Genomic DNA, 19,404 nt, shown 5'->3' with positions numbered 1-19,404 from the left:
AAACAAAACAAGTACACTTATTTAGCAGCATATTCACACAAAGCTAAAGCTGAATTTCTTTTTTAAAAATAGGGGTAATAAAGGACGATTCTGTGATAACACCCCATTAATCAATAGACAGAAAATATCAGATCATCCACCCACACATCAAAACAACCTGTACTGAAAATAGTACATTGTAACAAATGACTCATGAGGAATTGCACTCCATACTGGACAGGTAAAAACTGTATTTGTCAAATTAATTATTATTGTTAATGCCATGTTCTCCTTGCTCTTTTTAAATTTCCCTCATGTCCAGTGCAAACACCCCTGCATTTAAAAGAGCTGAATTTAGTCCTCAGATTTCAAAAGATCAAATTAAAATAAAACAAAATAAGCCTTTGGAATGTAGGCATTTTAGTATTCGTAATCCAAAAGACAAATTCCTGATATGTTTCAGCAGGTAGATGTGATGAAAGTTTTCATCAATGTATTAAGTGCTTACAAATCTCTGTTCCCACTTAAATTTGCAATAAAACTTTTACTGACTTGAATGAGGGAAGGAAGAGTAATCCAGCCTAATGTAATGAAAATCCTGTTGCTAATTTTCAAACAGTTTACCAGAAGGAGTGTTCATGGTACCTACATATTACTACATTACTTATTGTACCATTTGGTTATATTTCATTTCATTTCACTGGTGACATAGAAGAGACTGCACTGTGTTGAACTGCAGCTGACTTTTAAATGTTGCTTTTAAACCATGTAAGATTTCTTATTAAAAATAAACTTGAAAGTTTGGAAAAAATAAAAATTAAATAAGCCTATGAATTAAACCGGTTTTACTGTCAGCTTTTGTCTCATACAAATTTTTTTAAAGACTGTCTCTCAGATAGAAACAAGACTGCTTCATTCATTCATGGGCAACACTTTGGCTCCATGCGCATTTATATAAGTAAGAAGAATTTTGGACCTCCTTTCTATTACATCAATAAGCTTTTCTATTCCTTTTCTGCCTCCTTGGCTCTCCCAGTATATTTTATCAAGGAACAAAGACTGTAGCAACTTCTCACGTAAACGCTGGCTCCTCAGCACTGAAACTGCAGATTCAGGGAATCTGGAAAAGCACAAAGAAATTCATCAGCTTTGCCATCACTCTGAATTGCAATATTTATGTTGTGGTTTAGCAATCAATTCTATGCATATAGGCTGTGAGTCAGCAAAGGAAGTCTATGCATGGCTAATCATACGCATGTTAATTTTATCTTTTACAGCAGTGGGATTACTCATACGTTTTTAGACACATCCTTTAAATGTCTTGGGCCAATGATACCTATTCCAGTAACGTAATGTCTCATGCTCAAATTGGGAAGAAATTATCAATCTTTTTACAAAACTAATAACTTAAAACTTACTCGTTGATTCCTTGTAGTATTTTGAAGTCAAGATTGTCCTCATTTCTGTCAAAGAAACCCTTATTGTCTATAAAGGCCAAGTGCCTTCGGTCATGCCTTCTCTGAACTATGTGTGTCAGGTCAACAGCATCCTGATCACTACATTTCAGCTTCAGTCCTTGTTGCACACAGGCATCCTCCTTGAGAGGTTTGAATCCACAGCAGTTTCTGTCTAGTCGATTATAGATCTAAAACAAAGTACAGCAGAGTGCCAAGTGAAAACAGTATCAAAGTATTTGGTGCAAAGTGTCACTGTCATCACTCCCTAACACAGCTGACAGGAGAGCAAGCTCAGGACAAGTCTAGTTAAAGTCAGCAGTGAAATGGCGTTGAAGACCTGGTTCCCATACTTCATGTCCTGTTAGAAGCAATTTCCCAGACTGTATTTTATCCATCTTATAGCCATGATTTTTATGTCTGTAGAAATTATTTGAAAATAATGGAACAATACCGCTGTGTAACTGGAATAACAAGATAGTGAACACAATTCCATTTTTTTTCAGAAGGTTATAGTTTTTTTACATTTTTTCTGCTGGAGAACAATAGAAATAGCACAGCCTGATGCACATAGAGGGTCTCCATTTTGTGGGACCTATTAGACTAATAGTATGCAAAATAATTGAAAAGATTATAGTAAGGGGCACAGCAAACCATCAGAAGCTACAAAATGCAAGAAGAGTGCATTTATAATCACAGAGCAGCCTCCCTGAGTTGCGCTGTGGTATATACTTTAATGACATGATGGGCTAGGCTATTTTTTCCCATGCGAACCCTCACTTATTCAGCACACAGCACTTAGCTGGAAGGAATACATCTGGTCTAACTTTAGTGGTGTAAATGTTAAGGATCTCTTCTGACTTAGTCGTTTATGTTCCCTTTCATAAACGATGACAAGAACAAGGCACCCCAAGAGCAAAGGATGCCATTTTAGGATAACCATCTAATACCGGAAGGATAAATCACTCCTTAAAAGTGCTTCTACCCCTGTTGAGGGTAGATGAGAGTAAATACACAACATTGCCAGGGCCCCGAGTGCACAAATAGGCCTTAATTGCCCTAAGCACCCTCACCTGGGACCTCCACACACACCCCCTCTGCCCGTGGGCCCAGGAGCCCCACTTAAGCTCAGGTCTGGCACTTCAACCCCTGTGTGAGCCCTTCTTGGGGTGGGGGTTTGTAGCTGCTGGATTGCTGCTGGATTGCTGCTTGGGGTTCCTGCTCATTGGCCTCGGAGCTGGCTTGCTGCATGTGCAATGCTTAGGCACGTGCCTGGCGCTGACTGGGCTATCAGCGGGACCCACAGCTTTCACCATCCTTCCTGCTGGGCTGCTTTTCCTGCTGCTGGCCCTGCCTGTCCTGCCTGCTGTGGGGCTACCCTTGGCTCCAGCTGCTCTCCCCAGGGAGCAGCCCTGCTCCTGCTGACAGGTGCTCCCAGAGTGGAAGCCTGATCTGGTGCATCTAAGGCTTAATGAGTAGCTTATTGAAGGTAAATAATCTTTTCTGTCCTCGTTTGTTGTATGCTGCTAACTCTTCAAACTGCTCTAAGCATAAAAACATTAATGTTCACATAAGCCTTCTAAAATTACAATTTTATTTTTGTGACACCCCAGTGAAATGAATTGTTAGGGCTCTTCTGCTGTAGAACTATGTTGCATGTTGAAAAGGCCTCCTAATTTTGTTCATCAAATGAAAGTCTGGGAGTTGTTTTGTTTTTTCTTAAGTATGTAGTACTGTTGCCACTGGTCTTGGTGGCAGTGTTTGTTTTCAACTGTGAAAATCCTGAGGAAAGGAATAGATTTTTCTTCTTCTTTCTCCTTTCATGAGCAGCATTCAGTGTCTGCAGGCACTAGAGCCCCTCTTGCCTGCAGTGTTCTAGCTCATGGGATTTCTAATTCAACTCATCCAAAGGCTTTGCCAAAAAAAGAAGCAGAGGCCTTCCAGACAGACTCCTTTGATGTATAGTGCTAATTCATCGGCACCGCACTTCACTACATGCATTAAATAGATGAGGAGATCATGTTCTTACAGACAGCCTCTTCATAATACCTTGCATCATTCCAGTGTTAAGACAGAATGATGGGATGCTCCAGAATTGATGCTGCAACCTTAATAGTTTAGCATTGGGTTTTGTCATATATTTATGGACATGAGAGGTCCAAACCCCCAAAATTAAAGAAGCTGTTTTACATTTAATGTCCTTATTTTACTTGAGTTCTTGCAGAAGGCAAGTGAAGGTCAGCTATAAGCATTTTTCAGCCTGCTCCTATGTTTTATAGCATTTGAAACCAGAGATGAGGAACATCTTTTGCAGGCACCAAACCCATTCTTCTGAGGGAAGTATGTTTAATAGAGAATACTTTTCACCATTATTCTCTATTTCTGAATGACTTGTAAAGCACAAATTTTTTTTTTTAAACTCTGAACACCTTCTTGGCATTTTTTTGTTTTAGAGTCTTCATGTTCTACTGCTGATAAACTTTAAAGTTAAGGCTGAGAGCACCCAGATAATATTTTAATCTTTAAGAACCTTAAGACCCACTTTCACTCACTTTCTGGTATGCACGCTCTTGTCTGGTAGGCAACTGGAAGTATAAATCACTCTGATACCAGCTACTCTTACAAGATTAATTTGTTTCTTTATTTCATGTACAGTTCAATCCTGTTGTATCTTATTTTAACTGACCTCTCCTTCTGGATAATAGGAGTTCTACTATGAAGTTTAAAAACTTGTCTTAGAAGACCTTAAAATTAGAAATCAACACAGAACTCATGAGAATTTTTAAACTCATGAGAATTTTTAAACTCTTCAACAAGACAATGGCATAAAACCATATTTACTCTGACACATTCTATACTATTCCTATAGGGGCATTACTACATTTAGCATCAGAATAATCCATATACAGTTTTATACTAGTTTCTAAGAATTACTTGCTCATAGTGGGACTAAAGATGGAGTCATTAGACAAGTGACAATCTATTTTTAGAGAAGAATTGAATGCTCTGTTTAACATAACAAGTCTGCAAATATGTAACCCCCCAAAAAATTGGAAATACCCATTCATCCTAGAACAGGACTGAGAAGGACAGGAATAGGTTATGCATAAGCCAAGTCATGACTTTTATATTTCAGAAATGTAACTCTATAAAAAGCTGAATTATTGTGAGAGACTGAAAGAGTTAATGTCTCAAACATTGTGGCAAGGCGAGGTGTGATTTGATGGCGACAGCAGGCCAGCCAGCATGGGATGGAGGGAGGGGAGAGTGGGATGTGGAGAGCGTGTCGGAGGATGCGCAGTCCTGGATTCTGCCGGACCTTACCATGTATGGCCAGAGGTCACACAGGGTTTATCTGAGGAAGGGGCTTGCAACCACCAGAGACCCCTTGTGACCACCCCCCTCCCCAGTGCCTGTGCAGAAGATTGAGAACTTTCTAGAACAAGAACCATGTAAGTCCTCAAGGGGTACCTGGAGGTGGGGACTAGAGTATAAAAGACATGCCCCCCCCAGGGAACCACGTGTGTGCCCATCACTGGAGGATTCCCACGTCTGTCATCGTCATCACAGGATCCAAGGGTGGTGATACCTTTCCTTTTTCTACCCTCCTCTCTTCTCCTTTCCTTTTCTTCCTTCTCTCTTCCTCCACTCTTCCACCATATATTTGGGTATATGAGTTTTGGATAAATTGTAACGGGCTGCCCGGGAAAATAGCTCCATTGCCAAATCGCCTGTGTTTGTTCATTGGGCTTGCCAGTTTAAGTTTGTCTGTTTGTTGACTTCGCCAGTTAACAAAGTTGCTGGTCAGACTGTTCCTCTGAGTCATTGTTGTGACTCTACTGACCACGCGGCTCTGCCGAGCAGAGATCGGCCTTTGTCGGTACACAAACCATTGGGGAATCGGAAAGATTCACCCATCTCGCAACCCACTGAGTGGGATGGGACAATTGTATAAACAACCAAACACACTGCATAAAACTAGTGCTTGCTGCAGTTTTAAATACAAAGAGTGTTACATAAATCAGCAAGTGCTGCAGGAGGCTCAGTCACCCAGACCTGTCTGGCAGGCAAGGACAATTGGAAGTAGTGCCATATCTCAGGAAGCCATAAAATTAGCTTCCAGCCAGATGGTTCAGTTCAGTCCTTACTAATACAGGGAGTGTATTAATATTATACTACATAATTGCTGTAACTGTAGCCACACATTGTGATACCACTGGGCAGAGTCCTAGTTTGGTGTTATTTGGAGAGCTAATGATTATGTGCAATACCTAATTGAAGAACAGCAGCCATATTCATCATTTGCTGCTCTGCTATTTTTCCTTACTAAATCACTGGCTAGGTTTTTAAAAAGGAGGAAAATTAGCCACTACAACTGTTATCTTGATCCAGATTTCAGCTGACTAAAACCACTTAAATCACCTGGGAGCTGGGGAGGTGCAGGAAGGACCACACAGTGAAAAACAGTGATTTACAGTTGTGAATGTAGTCAAGAACTATGTTTGGAGAAACAAGGAGTCAAGGAGAAACAGTATGCCTGCCTCAAGGTGAAGTAAATCAAGATGTGTCAAAACAAAAGCCTTCGCTTCCTCTTTTAGCAAACGAGTCAGTTAAGTTCCTGATCTCTTTCCCTGATTATAAGTTGTGTTTTGGATAGTTTAATCATAAGAAACAACCAGAAACAAGTTCAAACTGTCCAAATACATCTCTTCCCCATTTTAAAAAAGGAAATAAACTAAAATGACTTTTCTAGCAGTCCTACGTGTGCTCACATGACTTTTGAGGCAGAAAGTTGCATTCAGTAAATGTTTTACCTGCAGAAGAAAATCAAAGAGTGCCATCTTGGACCACTCATGATGATGGATTTCAGTACACCCCCACTCAGCTTTGGGAACTTTACCATTCTGCCAGCATTTCTGCTTCAATAGCTGCTGATATTGCCCCCAGGTTAATCTCACTGAAGAATGGGTACTATTATCTGTTGGACTCAGTGAGGAATCCCAGAGAATAACAGGACAGGCTTGACCATCTGAAAAAGGAAAAACATCATTGGTATAGTGCAATGCTGTCAGATGTACTTGATCATTCTTTAGACATTGCCTAAGCATCAATAATTATACCATTTTACAGATGTGGCAGGAAAAATGGCCAGGGACTAATAACTTGATATCCTTTGGTTAATGTGGTCTTACTCCACATCTAAAACCAGCAACTGCAGGAATGGAAGAAGCATAGACATTATAAACACCTTCGGTGTACAAAGGCTTTCTCTGTTTGAAGCGAGAGATTAATGTACAAAATCATATACTAAACTAGACTATTAAAAAGTTTATAGGTACATTAAGAGCCTACAGTGCCACTGTGAATCAATGATGTAATTTCCCTCTGATTCCAGTGAACTGATGATGATTTACAAGAGCTGAAAACTTATGTCAAAGTGTTTTTTCTGCATAACGGGCATAGAAACACTACAAATCCTATACTCAAAGTGGATTTATTTTGTTATCTTTAGTATTTTAGGCTTATAATGTATGATTTCACAGCTCTGAAATGATATATGAGAATACTAGAAAGTGTGGGCTTAGCATGAATAAACACCTTGACAAGTATTTTTTTTCTTACCCAGATATAACATGAGATCTGTTTTGTATAGCAGCTATTTTGGCCAAATTCTTTAATTCTTCTGTGTAAAGAATATTCTGCTCTTCCCTGAAACTACATCAAGGGCCTTAGCTTTGGTGAGTTTGAGTGTTCAGAGTTCTTAGTGGGAAGAAACCTCGGCAAAGAATTTAAAATGAGCTTTCCCAGTGTAAGAACTGATAAATATATTTCACCCAATATCAAGTAACAGACATATCTACCATGTTAGGAAAGTGGAACTCTCCTTTCATTGCTGATGTAATGCTGCTGCTGCCTTAAACTGCCAAGGACCCAGGACTGAATGTGGCTTGTACGCACATTAAAACAAAGAAATTCTTTATTTTTGGGTGTAGACAGAAGACCAAACTACAATGTCTTGGTACAGAGAGGAGGAAACATTTAACCTCAAAGCTGCTGTTTGCTTAATAGCAAGTGTTGGAACATGTATAAAGCTTTAAAATTTATTTATATTCACCTTGAAGGTCAATGAACCTAAAGTCCATGCTATTGCACAATTTATTGCATAGTTAAATGCAGCCTAAACTGTCTCTTTCTTCCACATGCCCATGGAGCCAGAGATGCATCTGAAAAGAAGCTTTGAGAAACTCACATGAAGGCAACGAGATCCATGGCACCTTCTTCAGAGGCAACCCAGACAGAGAATAGCACATAGAAAACAGGTATTGGTGCCAACAGCAAGGTAAAAGCTGCTAACATGAATGCTCCATCTGTAAGCAGCAAGAACTTTAACAAGATCTGTTAAAAACAGATCTCCATACAGTTGAATCAAAAAGCAACTTGTTCAAAGGATGCTGACTGATCTAAAACAACAGGTAAGAAATTATCTTTGCCCATACTTAGCAGTGAATCATATGTAAAGATCATCTCGTATTTGACAACAGAGCATGATCGGCCCCACATGCAATCAAGCCCAAGAGAAAAACAAACTCATCTCCAAAACCAGAATGTACTCTACCTTCTCTGCCATGGCTTGCACATACAAGGTAGTCCTCAAGCCAACCCAATGTGGAGCTCCACTACCTCTTTAAATTCCCTTCCAGTTGCCCAATGTTTCCTTAGGAACACAGAACGCGTCCTTCCATTAGGAACATCAATCTCTCTCTTTCACTAGGATCAGTACTACCTTTATCAGCACCATGCTCCATACTCTTTCCTCTGTTGCAAAAAGCACTGAGCACTCCTGAAAATCAGGCTTCTATTCTACTGAGGTGCCTGAATAAGTACTTAGATATTTAATTGGGGAAGTATCTTAGCCATTTCCTCATCTCTCTCGCTCTGGCTCCATCACCTATTGTAGATGACTTTAGCCAAGTCAGTTCAACTATCAGCTAAGGTTCTTTTCCAAGCCAGTTGGAGAAAGTCTATATAAGCATTGGGAATTGTCACAAAAAAGGACAGTTTTCTTCAGGACCAAGTCTGATCTATTATTTTTATATCTCCAATAACAGCTTCTGTAACTATTCATGAATTCTTCCACAAACTAAATACATAAACGGTCTTCTAACAAAACAAACATCTCCTGTCTACCCAAAAGGGAAATGATAAACAATAGTAATATAAATACTTGAAAAATATGAATAATATCTTGCCAGTTTCCATTAAGATACAAAAACATTTTTGAAAGACCAAGGCCAAATACAGGAAATGTTTGCATTTCAGAGGAAATAGGAGCAGAAAAGATGAGCCAAAATAAAATCTTTCAACTCTGTAATATAAATTGAATTACAGGAATATGAAACAGCAGCTTCAGTAAGGAGCAGTGACTCAAATTTTTTATACTCATGGGAAAAACATAAAGATGCTGAATTAAAGCAGAAGTGGTCTGATTCACAGCTGCATGAATTGGCATGACCCCACTGAAATCAGTGGAGCTCTTCTGATTCAAACCTTGTGAGGATGGGGCTGAAGTTAACTGAATGGTGAAACGTAAGGCCTGGCTAAGAATCAGAGCTTCCAGTTTGATACAGCCAAAACTGAGGAGATTGAGCACGCTTCAGAATAAGTCCAGTGTGTTCTGCATGCGCTTCTTTCCTAATCAGCTTTATATATAAACACAAAGGGCTACTGCTTTTATATTGCTGCAGCTGCATTGCACTGAATCTTGCCCAAAGCTGACTGACTTTGTTTTCTTTTCATCTGCCATTTTAGATTGATACATCTACTTGACTATCTAAAGATGATCTGCAAAATTGTATGGGAAAGATTTTTCAAACCTGTGTCAGAACCAGCTTCCTAGTAATTCATATAGATTTTTAAATATCAAGATATTTCTAAAAATTTCTTAGGCCCTAAGGAGCTACTGGCTCAGGATATCCTAAGCTGAATAAGATAACACAGGTGAAACCACAGGCTGCTGAGACTAGAGTACCTCAAGGTACTCAAACTGCTTCATGTGCAGTTAGAGAATGTATCACTGCATGGCTTCTTCAACATAGGCATCATCTTAGATATCCACACACCGCATCACTTTGAAAATAGTCTGTATGCTTCTTAACCACAAAGATGCTATTGCAAATGTTACTGTTCCATCTTGTGCTCTAACTTGTACCTACAGCAATTTTTCTAACTTCCTTGAAAGAAAATATTTTTAAACATGCCCATGAGAGCATCACTAAAAAGAGCAAATCTTTCTCGAGGTACTTAAAGCCCTTTCTCAAACTCTTCATTGTTCACTGTAAAGCAGTATAGCTTAACACTGCCACATTTGAAAGAAACAATGTAGTTGCCCACATATTAGCAGGAGAGGGTAATTTCCTGTGGAAAGATGAGAGGGACTGACATAGAGAGCGTTACTTGAATTTGAGAGTTTAAGTTCTGAGGGAAGATACAAGGGACAGAAGTAGAAAGCAAAGAGAAGTTAGGCCATTTTTCTTTCTTCCCTTTGCACCTTATTTGCAATGTTTCTGTCCTGCGCTGATATGGATGTCAGATTTAAGGAATGCATGAAATGTGCATTAGTTGCTCTCTAGACTATGGACTGCATAATTGCTTATACATGAACTTCTCTACCCAGCAAAATATTGGAAATATGCCCTCTGGTAGTACCCCTCTGAGAGGTACAACACTATGGTGTAAGTTGTTTGGGTTGATAGAAAAGAGGACAGATAAATTGAAGCCTTTTAGAGCATTCTGAATGCATAAGGCAGTGTTAGGTTTTTTCTTATTCTTTGCCCTGATATTAGTGATTCATAATATCTTTGCCTGCTTTTGCATAACTTTTGGTGGGATGGCAAGGGCAGGCTGATAGTGCAGGGTATAATGGAAAAACCTATGGCTCCATTTATCGTTATGTAGAGGTCAGTAAAGCAAAATGACAAGTACAACCAGTGGAGCTATCTATCGTATGTCATTTGTCTATTTGCACTAAACCAACCATGCAGTGTGTTCCTCAAAGGAAGAGTTTCTTGCAAGTTTTAGGAAAAAGTGGTTCTGGGCAAATAGTATGTTCAATCTTTAGCTAAAAAAGCCCAGCTGAATTGAGTATACCTGTGCTTATTCTTCTCAGCACAGGATAGAACATATTTAGCCAAATTTACGATATCAGAAAACCAGGGGGGAAAAGGGGTGGTTGTCAGCATGCAGTAGTTCAGGCCCTCAGCCAGTGGCACAACAAAACTGCATAGCAATAGCTGTGTATTTTGTACCAAAAGCTGAGTACAGAGGTCAGTCTTGTTGCTACAATTCAAGGAGCCAGAGTCCTATTCCCTCAGCTGCAGCACAGGAGCAAGGCTGCTCCAGCCCATGGTACTCCAGTGGCAGCTCAAGCCCTAACAAACGCTGGCATCGTGCTACCCTGCAAACGCTGTTGCTGAGCTAGAGGCAATATGTGCAGTCCTTTTACTTAGCTTCTGTGCAAATTAATAGAGGCAGGGCTGTGACACCAAGCAAGGTCACTTATGCCTCTCCTGTTCCTCAGGATGATCAAATAATGAAGATTCTCAGTCCTGTGGTATGAATGTGACCATCCCAAAACTCAGACACACAAGGGTCAGCCTCCATTTGCTCCACAACAGACACAGTTTTATGATTATTTCTTGTTATTTTATAAGCTTATCCTTCTTTGTTTATAGGTGTTCGGGAGCTCTTGGCGTTTTTCATGCCTTGTAAGTAGCAATGAATGAGTGCTTGCATATGCCCAGAATCATGCTCTTTTAGTCGGTAACACTGAACTCAAAAGGGCTTTGCCCACCTGTACTCCCCAGGCTTTTTACGTTTGGCCAATTCATTGCAAAAATATGAAGGAAAGAGTTATCATACCTGATTTTTCCATCCATGATGGAAAAATAAGATTAAAAAATTCAGTTAACACTTAAAAGGTTTTACAGTTAACTATGGAAGGTAAGGGCAGCAGACAGAGGACTTGCATACAGTAGTTTTTTAGACTTTAAAAAAAAAAATCAGTGTGGGATTTGTGGGAATAGGGGAAACAGAACCTGTACAGGGATTTACTAAGCAGTTCTTTAAAACTGCTTTTGACAACATGAATGACAGTTTTGAAAAGCCCATTTTTTAAGATTTTAATGCTACATCAAACACGTCTTGTTACATCAGATCACAACTGAGGCAAGCTAAAGGGATGTGTTGTGGAGAGAGACATGCCAGCCCAGAAACTGTGTACATTCATACATACATGCACACTCTCTAGTCCTGCATTGCTTTCTTTCCCATATGAATAACCATGATTCACACAAGCCACCCTGTAAAAAACTTTACAGTGCCTACCTAATCTTAACTTAAATGCATATAGGTTATAGAAATGAGCTCACTAATTGTTCATATTATTTTTAAGAATATATTTTTGCTCATCTTCTCAACACAGATGTTTTCCAGATTATGCCAAACACAAGCATGTAAATAGTAATGAGCTCAAGTAGATATTAGGCATCTGAGCTCCAGTATATTTCCAGGCTAAACAAATGGAGAGAGACAAGGTACAGTAACAGTTCCAAATGCTCTCTTCACCCTTCAGCTGGAAAAAATGAAGTGGGACCAAAATAATGTTATTTCTCTTCTCATCACCTAGCAACACTCTTCTTGCTATAGGAACATAGCCAGTTATGAGGAAAAGAAAATTAAAGAGGGCAGAATGACTCTCTCTGTCCCAGACAGGCCAAAACACACTGTAAGGTGACAGACACTGAGCAACACAATGCACAATTAGCCTAATAGCAGTTTTCAGAGGCTTGCAGTCTGTCATCTCTGCAGCCACACTGTGCACAGTTCCTCCAACCGAACTACCTTAATGCCTTGTGACAGCTCTATAGCAATAAATCTTATTCCTAAAAATAAACTAGACATAATGTATCTTCCATGCTCTGCAAGTATGAATAATATTCAGAAGCCTCCAAACTGTTGTTCCTAGAGATTCATTCACTTTGTTGCACAGGCTGCCAAAAGGAAGGCTTACAAAACAGGAAGAAATCAGAGATTACTGGGTCCTCTTCCTGCTGTCAGACTTTCGAAAGTCATTCTTGCATTATTTTTTTTAAGAAATGCAGACTGATATAAAAATACTTTGTACAAGCTAATTTCAGCAGCAAGAAAGGAACAGCAAAAACATAGCTAGCCACTTTAGCCATGATTCATTAAAATGCAACGTAGTCCTTTTGGATTGTGATTTGTGACTGTACAAAAATAGCAATTAGGCTGAAGACATATTTAAAAGATAGCAATGTTAGAAGTAGACTTACTTCTAACTCACATTACATGTCTGAAATCTAGCTTTAATTTCACTAAAGAATAAAAATCAAATTTTTAATTGAAAAATTTATACCAATCATGTAGCAGGCATATTGAGATATTTACTGTGTATATTTCTTTGTTGGCATAATATATAGATGTATGTAATGAACCTCAAAATGTACAACAGGATTCACTGCAATGTAGTATTTTATTAAAGTCAAATCTAAAAGATGAGAAAATTTTAAAAAATATCAGAAATACCTATTGAATCACAGGGTATTCTGGAATTTTTCACCAGTTTCACTTTGGGCAGACTGTACAACGTCATGCGATCTACGGAGGACTCCTTCTTTTCTCATTCCAGACTGTTGTGGAAGAGAAATTCTTACTGCCCTCAGCAGCTCAATGGTACTTTATCTAAACTTTGAGGTACTGCGTCCTTTGAACAGGATAATTGCACTGCAGAAATTACACACAGATACCAGCTTTACTTCCCTGTAATGATGGGGTTAGTTCTCAGGCTTGCAGGAGTTAAAGGTGGCTGCTGCCCTGTGGTTAACACGGGAGGGGGAAGGAAACCTCAGCACCCCACCTGCAAGCTGAAAGCCATAGGAATGTGTTACCTTGGAAGAACTCCGATCTCCTGCTTACAGAAGGTAAGCTCCTATTCAGCCCCAAGATCCTATCCAAATGAAAGGCAAACACCTCGCTCATGTCGAGGGGTCTTTTGACGATGCCACAGTGCCCCTGGTTACAAGCAGTTCCTGTGGTGCTGGGACCCCTCGCAAATACTACCAGGACTGCTTTGTGAGAAGGTACTTCTTGGATGTTCTCTATCCGAGAATCTGCCAGCATGCGCATGTTTAAGATGTCTTCTTTGCTCAGCCAAGAGGGAGAGCTCTCGCTGTAAATCCTGATATTGCTTTCCTCAGCCTGGGGCTGTGCCTTCATAGCTCCAGAAATCCCCCCAGGTCTCCGGTGACCCCTCTCCCTGATTGCCATTCCTTTATGCCTGCGTTCATCCAGTTGGTGCTTTCTCGCCTCCAGAGCTACGGCTGCTCCCATTGCACCCATGGCACGCGTGGCCCTCCCCGGCTGTTGGGCAAAGGCCTCTTCCTGGCCTATAAAAGCAGCTTTTGGAAAGTGCTGCCCATAGGACAAAGGGGTTGCATGTTTCTTCCTGCGCTTTGGCTTCACTGTGCCTCTGATATTGGCAGGCTTGCTGCGCTTAGACCGCAGGGTGATATAAACTACATTGGGTGGCAGCAAGGTCCCATTGCTACCAAGCTGGGGTTCCTGGAAATTGGGTGGCGACAGGGTGCCATCCAGTGGGATGCCCAGAAAAGGAGTTTGGGCTGCATCGTGGAGACTTCTGGAACTGATCTTCTGGTGTCCTCCTTTGTGCTGGGGTAAAACATGACCCACTTGACTGACGAGGAATCCCAGGTAGATCACACACGCAATGCCCACTAGCAGATTCCTCCTTGTCCTTGGGCGCCTGCAAGTCCAGAGCCTCAGCACCCGTGGGGGGCACAGGCAGCAAATAAACAAGTTTTTGATTTTACTTGGCTGATCAAAGGTGGTCATTTCTCTAGTGAATCCACATGATGAAAACAGCATAAAGTCTTCTGTACATTCCAGCCAGGATGATGATGATGCATGATTTCCCTTCCCAATTTCTATTTCTCCTTTTCAAAATAGCTTCCAGGATGGGTGATGGACAGAGGCTACTGATATGCCTGGGAACGTGTTTAGCGCTAAGGATGCTGACACTCCACCTTCTCAAGCCGTTAAATTCTTATCGGCCACCACAGGGGGAGTGATTGGCTTCAGAGAATGAATGGAGCCAGCTACGTAAGCAAAGTTTACTGACTTGTAGTCTAAAACATCTGAAGCATCTCCTTTGCAAACTGCAAAAAGAAAAGAGTAGTAGCATTTCATTTCATTTCTCTCTGTGGCTCTATATTTTTTTCATTTCATCTGTGGCTCTATATTTTTAAGAGATAGAAGTTCTAGATGAGACAGTATGCATCTAGAAATTTGTCAGGATATATCTTTCACTTTCTCATTACAGTATAAACTAAACACTAAAATAATGAAATACAGGCTCAATTTGCAATCTCAGCTAGCTGTTTTCCAGCATTAAAAGAAAAGCTTGTCAAACCCAGATCATTGTCATCTTTTTCTTACGAGACAAAGTCTTCACTAAACCTCATGTTATGGAAGTGCTGTAAATTATACATTAAGCACCAGTAACTGTAGCAGTTAAATATGCACATATTCACTAATAGAAACATATATTAGCAGTGCCAAATTTCCCTAGTTGAACATGAATACAGTTCACATTCATAAATATATATTGCTATAAAAATATAAAATCTCTTACCTATTCACAGCTTGACACATCCTTCGTTCTGGTAAAGTCCTTAGGTTAATAAAATAACTTAGTAAAAGCTGACGTTCTCAAAGTATTCTAGCACATATTTCAGTTTTAAGTATGGTTCACATTTAGGTATTCATTGCAAGCTAAAGACTGTTTGGAAGCTAACTGTACTGAGAGGTGGTTTGCATATGAACTGCTATAAACTCACATGAACCTCACGTTATAAAAAAAAAAAAAAACGACAAAAAAAAATCCACACAAAAAACCCCAAAACCCAGCAACTTCTATTTTAAATTCTGTAATGAAAAGTCCTGTGAAGTATGTGCCTTCCAAAAGTGCATTCCATCTATTTCTAGCTCCTGAGGGCCCTCTAGTGCGCTACATGCAAATGTACTGAAGAAATTCCCATTTTCTGTGTTTGTTTTTTTTTTTTAATTTAAAATACATCCATTCCCCCCCCCCCCCCCCCCCCGAATTTTAGAACTTCTGGGAATCACATATTCTTGTGATGAGAAATTAAAAACAGATAGTGGTTTTTAAAATGCTATTATCATGCTATTAAACAGCACAGGAGTGTTTCCTATTTGTGCTTTCCAAAACAAGGCACAGCATAATCACTATACAGATGGAAAAGTTGAGGCAGAGAGAAGTTAAAGGCTTGTGCAGAGTTAAGCAGTGAGACACTGGCAAAGCTCTGACTCCTTGCCTAGTCTAAGTACAAAATAATAAAATGTACAAGTTTGCTGTAATTCAAGCTAATGGAGATACTCTCTTCTCCACAATTAATACTAAGGGGAATAGACAGTTAAGGAAATGGTTTATGTTTCAGATGGGTCCAATCTGAATTTATAAAACTTTGTGAGTGGAATTTTTCACTGGCCATCACTTTTCTTTAGTTTTTGTCTAAATGTGTACTATCAAGTTAAGATGTCAGCATCTGTGCCCGTTACCAGGAAAAGAGCTTTCATATCACCTGCTTTTTCCAAATCTGAGTTCTTGGAGGAATAGGGACTGTAAGAAATCACTCTGGCCACTTAAGTTCTTCTCTCTTTTTTTTAGTTCAAATTGGACTGAAGGGACATATTCCCAAAGAATAATTCAAAAAGCTCCAGACAAGTGTATCAATAAAGTCAGTAAAGGTGTGGCTGCTGCCGCTTAACATTTTTTATGCTTTAAAGAAGTTGCCGGAGATAGACATTATTAAATCAGCCTTAGATGCTTGAGGGTCCCTCTGAAAGATGAAGGGTCATTAGCGAGAGGCACCAGCTTTGCAGCCCATTTGACCAACAGACACTGTACATGGCTCACAGCCAGAATGGCCTTCTATATCCTATTTAATACCAGTGCAAAGTGAGCACAAAATATCAACAAAAGTTATATGGCTAAAACCAGGGTAAATAAGGGTAACTGGGTATTGCAGCCTGAGAGCAGAATTTCACCCACAGTGTGTACTTACATACAGGCATGAAGAAATTTTTTGAAATGTCTAAGATAGGCTCCCCCCCTTTAAGGATAAATAATGCATTAAAAAAAAAAATTACACCTCCTGGATTCTGTTTTGACTTGCTGCTGATTCTGACAGCACATAATTCAGCATAAAGCTTTTACTCCACTGTATTTCTTCCAAGTGTCTTTGAATTATTTTGGGGATTTTACTTTATATTGCTAATGGCACAGAGCTGCTTGAGTTGGAAATGTATCGCACTGCAACAGTTGTTTTCAAATACCCAGTTCTTGCATGTAGACAGTACCATGACCTGTCCATTACAATCAAGCAGTACTGCAGTGCCAAAACACAGTCCTTTCCAGTTACTAACAGTTTTCCTTTGCTACGACATTTCTCTTAAATTAAAATTTTGGAACCTATATAATCTTCTTACTGCAACTCTTTAAAGATTATCTGGAAGAAATTATAAAAGGATATGGAGAATTGTTCTTCACTCCTCATTTCCTATCTAGCCTAGAAATTAAAATGTGGTGTACCCACTGACGTACAGTGTTGACTGCTGAGGGTTTTTTTGAGGCTTTCTAAATGTGATGACAGCAATAATATTTCCTTTATTATTCATGTTCAGAAAGGAGAACTCATTCTTTAAATGTTGCACTGTTACATTCTTTGGAATGGATGGTGGTAGGAATTCAACTAAATAGCATTCAATATCTTGTTAATTTAGCAGATATTTGCCTCTAATTTTGGATCTTTAAAAGCTAACATATCAAGAGACATTCTTTTTCTCAGCTCTTGTGGTGTACAGCTCCAGCGCCCTACTAGATTTCACAAAATAATCAAGGCTGGAATGGCTATGGACTTGTTTGGAAAACAAACATTTCTTTGTGTTTCAGGAAAGACAAAGAAAATGTTTGTTGTTCAGGTGGGTAGTATTCTTCTTTCTGGAATCATTACTAACCCAAAGCTGCAGCAGGGCGCTAAAGGGCATTACTGAGCTGAAAGGGTGCTTCCTCTGTGATCATAAAATATTCAAGACCAATTTTTTGAAAGAATAGACTGAACAACACGAGTTGTCTGACCAAATTCTGGCCAAGGTTACTGCACTTTGCCTACCTTTATTTAGCCTGTAATGTCAGTTAGATTCTGTATTTATTCCTTGCTCTAAACTATATCTGTGGTACTGCCATCTGCGTCCATTAAACTCAACTTCTCATGTCATTTCTTTATATAACCATATTTCATGGCCATTGTTATCCATTCCTAAGTTTAGGAACACAGGAATATCAAAATTAATATTGGAGAATAGCAATGAATGGAAGAGGGGAATTTAAGAAGTATTTTCAAGTCCTTGACATTGCTAGGTATAGTTTGAAAATGTAAAAGAATAGCTGAATTGAGGATTTGCAATTTCTTTCTTCTTTTTTTTTTGTTTAACTTCTGAAATTCATCTCCACCTGTACCTGCATTTGTAGAAGAAACCAGATCAACTCGTATTTGCGGGAAGGACTGTCACCCAGGGTGCTGCTGATGGTGCTGGCCAAGCCACAGACTCTGAAGCAGCTAGTGGCCAGCACTGCCACCAGCCTTCCTAGCAGACAGTCTCTGGCCAACCTTCAGGAGATGGGCGGACTGAGCAAATGACCACCAGTCACATGCTCCTGCATCTTGACTCATGTGCTGGCAACCTCAAAGAGAACCATCTGGTTACTTAAATGCTCTGCTCCATTTTCAAATCTCTGAAGATGGGAAGACAATAGTAACTAATTTTTTAGGAAATAACAAAAATTCACTAATTCACTGGAAAGTTCTCAAAACCTCCTGTTCACAGGGTTTACATATCAATCATCCTCCCCTATGCAATCTCCTATAGCCTTTCACCTTTGCATCCTTCTTAATCCTACCAAGTACAGCTCCTTCTTTCTCATCTGAATTATAATTCATACTCCTTTTTTACAACTTGTTTCGTAGGTGATCTTCTTCCTTCCTTAATCTATATTAAGTACAGTCTTTTGGGATAGTGAATACTACACCTGGAGAACTGAAGAAAAACACAGAGAAAACCATTTGTAACAATACAGTGATACAATATCATTGTTAATACAAAAAGCTACCCAGCAGCTAGTATGTTTCTCTCCAAAATGCCAGAGTGGGTGTCAATTTTTACAAGTATCAGTTCTGTATTTTAAAGCAATACATCTCTTATTTCTTCATCTAACCCTTCCTTCTTGCTCCACTCAGTCATTTCAGTTTTAAGAGATATGGGATTTACAGATGCTTATTTTTTTAGTTTTCCAAGATGTCTCAGTTTGGTTCTTCCCACTGTAGTTATGACTGCAGAAGTTGCTGTGATTCAGCAAAGAACAAAATATTGTCTGTGCTGGTTTGTAGAGCATTTTGCAACAAAAGACGCTCTTTATGTGGACACTTATTATATTCATAGAAGGCTGCTCTGAAATTTGAAATATGAATGTTGCCATTTTCCATTTTAGTAAACACTGTGCATTCATGAACTTCCTTTCCCTTATACTTTTCACCTCCAGCAACCTACGATTTCAATAAAACCGAACAGCACAAATGAATGAATAAGAGCCTGTCCATATTTGAGGTGTTTAATTCGTACTATTAGTGTCATTTCAACTGTTGTGTTAATGAGAAAAACAATGTTCCAAAACCAGCATGGTTTGAAAAAATAGTGAGGAATAGATGAAACAGTGAGGAATAGGTGAGTATCAGTTCAAGTGGGATAGAGACAGTAATTAGAAGTGATTGCTGGTGATGACTCTGAGATCCATTTG

General features: G+C 39.4%; 1 protein-coding gene across 1 annotated transcript; it reads right to left on the bottom strand.

The window, feature by feature from the left end:
* Nucleotides 1-210: 210 nt before the first annotated feature.
* Nucleotides 211-15,373, bottom strand: GASK1B (golgi associated kinase 1B). Its single transcript, XM_075500390.1, has 5 exons — nt 15,163-15,373; nt 13,400-14,686; nt 6,248-6,462; nt 1,398-1,624; nt 211-1,099 (listed from the first exon to the last, which is right to left on the bottom strand). Exons 2-5 carry the CDS (start codon nt 14,394-14,396, stop codon nt 892-894), a joined length of 1,647 nt encoding a protein of 548 aa, XP_075356505.1. The 5' UTR covers nt 14,397-14,686; nt 15,163-15,373; the 3' UTR covers nt 211-891.
* Between the last annotated feature and the right edge of the window lie 4,031 nt (nt 15,374-19,404).

Source organism: Mycteria americana, chromosome 4 (assembly GCF_035582795.1).
Source record: "Mycteria americana isolate JAX WOST 10 ecotype Jacksonville Zoo and Gardens chromosome 4, USCA_MyAme_1.0, whole genome shotgun sequence".
NCBI lineage: Eukaryota > Metazoa > Chordata > Aves > Ciconiiformes > Ciconiidae > Mycteria > Mycteria americana.
The sequence above is the reverse complement of the archived record's forward strand: the minus strand, read 5'-3'. Positions and strand labels throughout refer to the sequence as shown.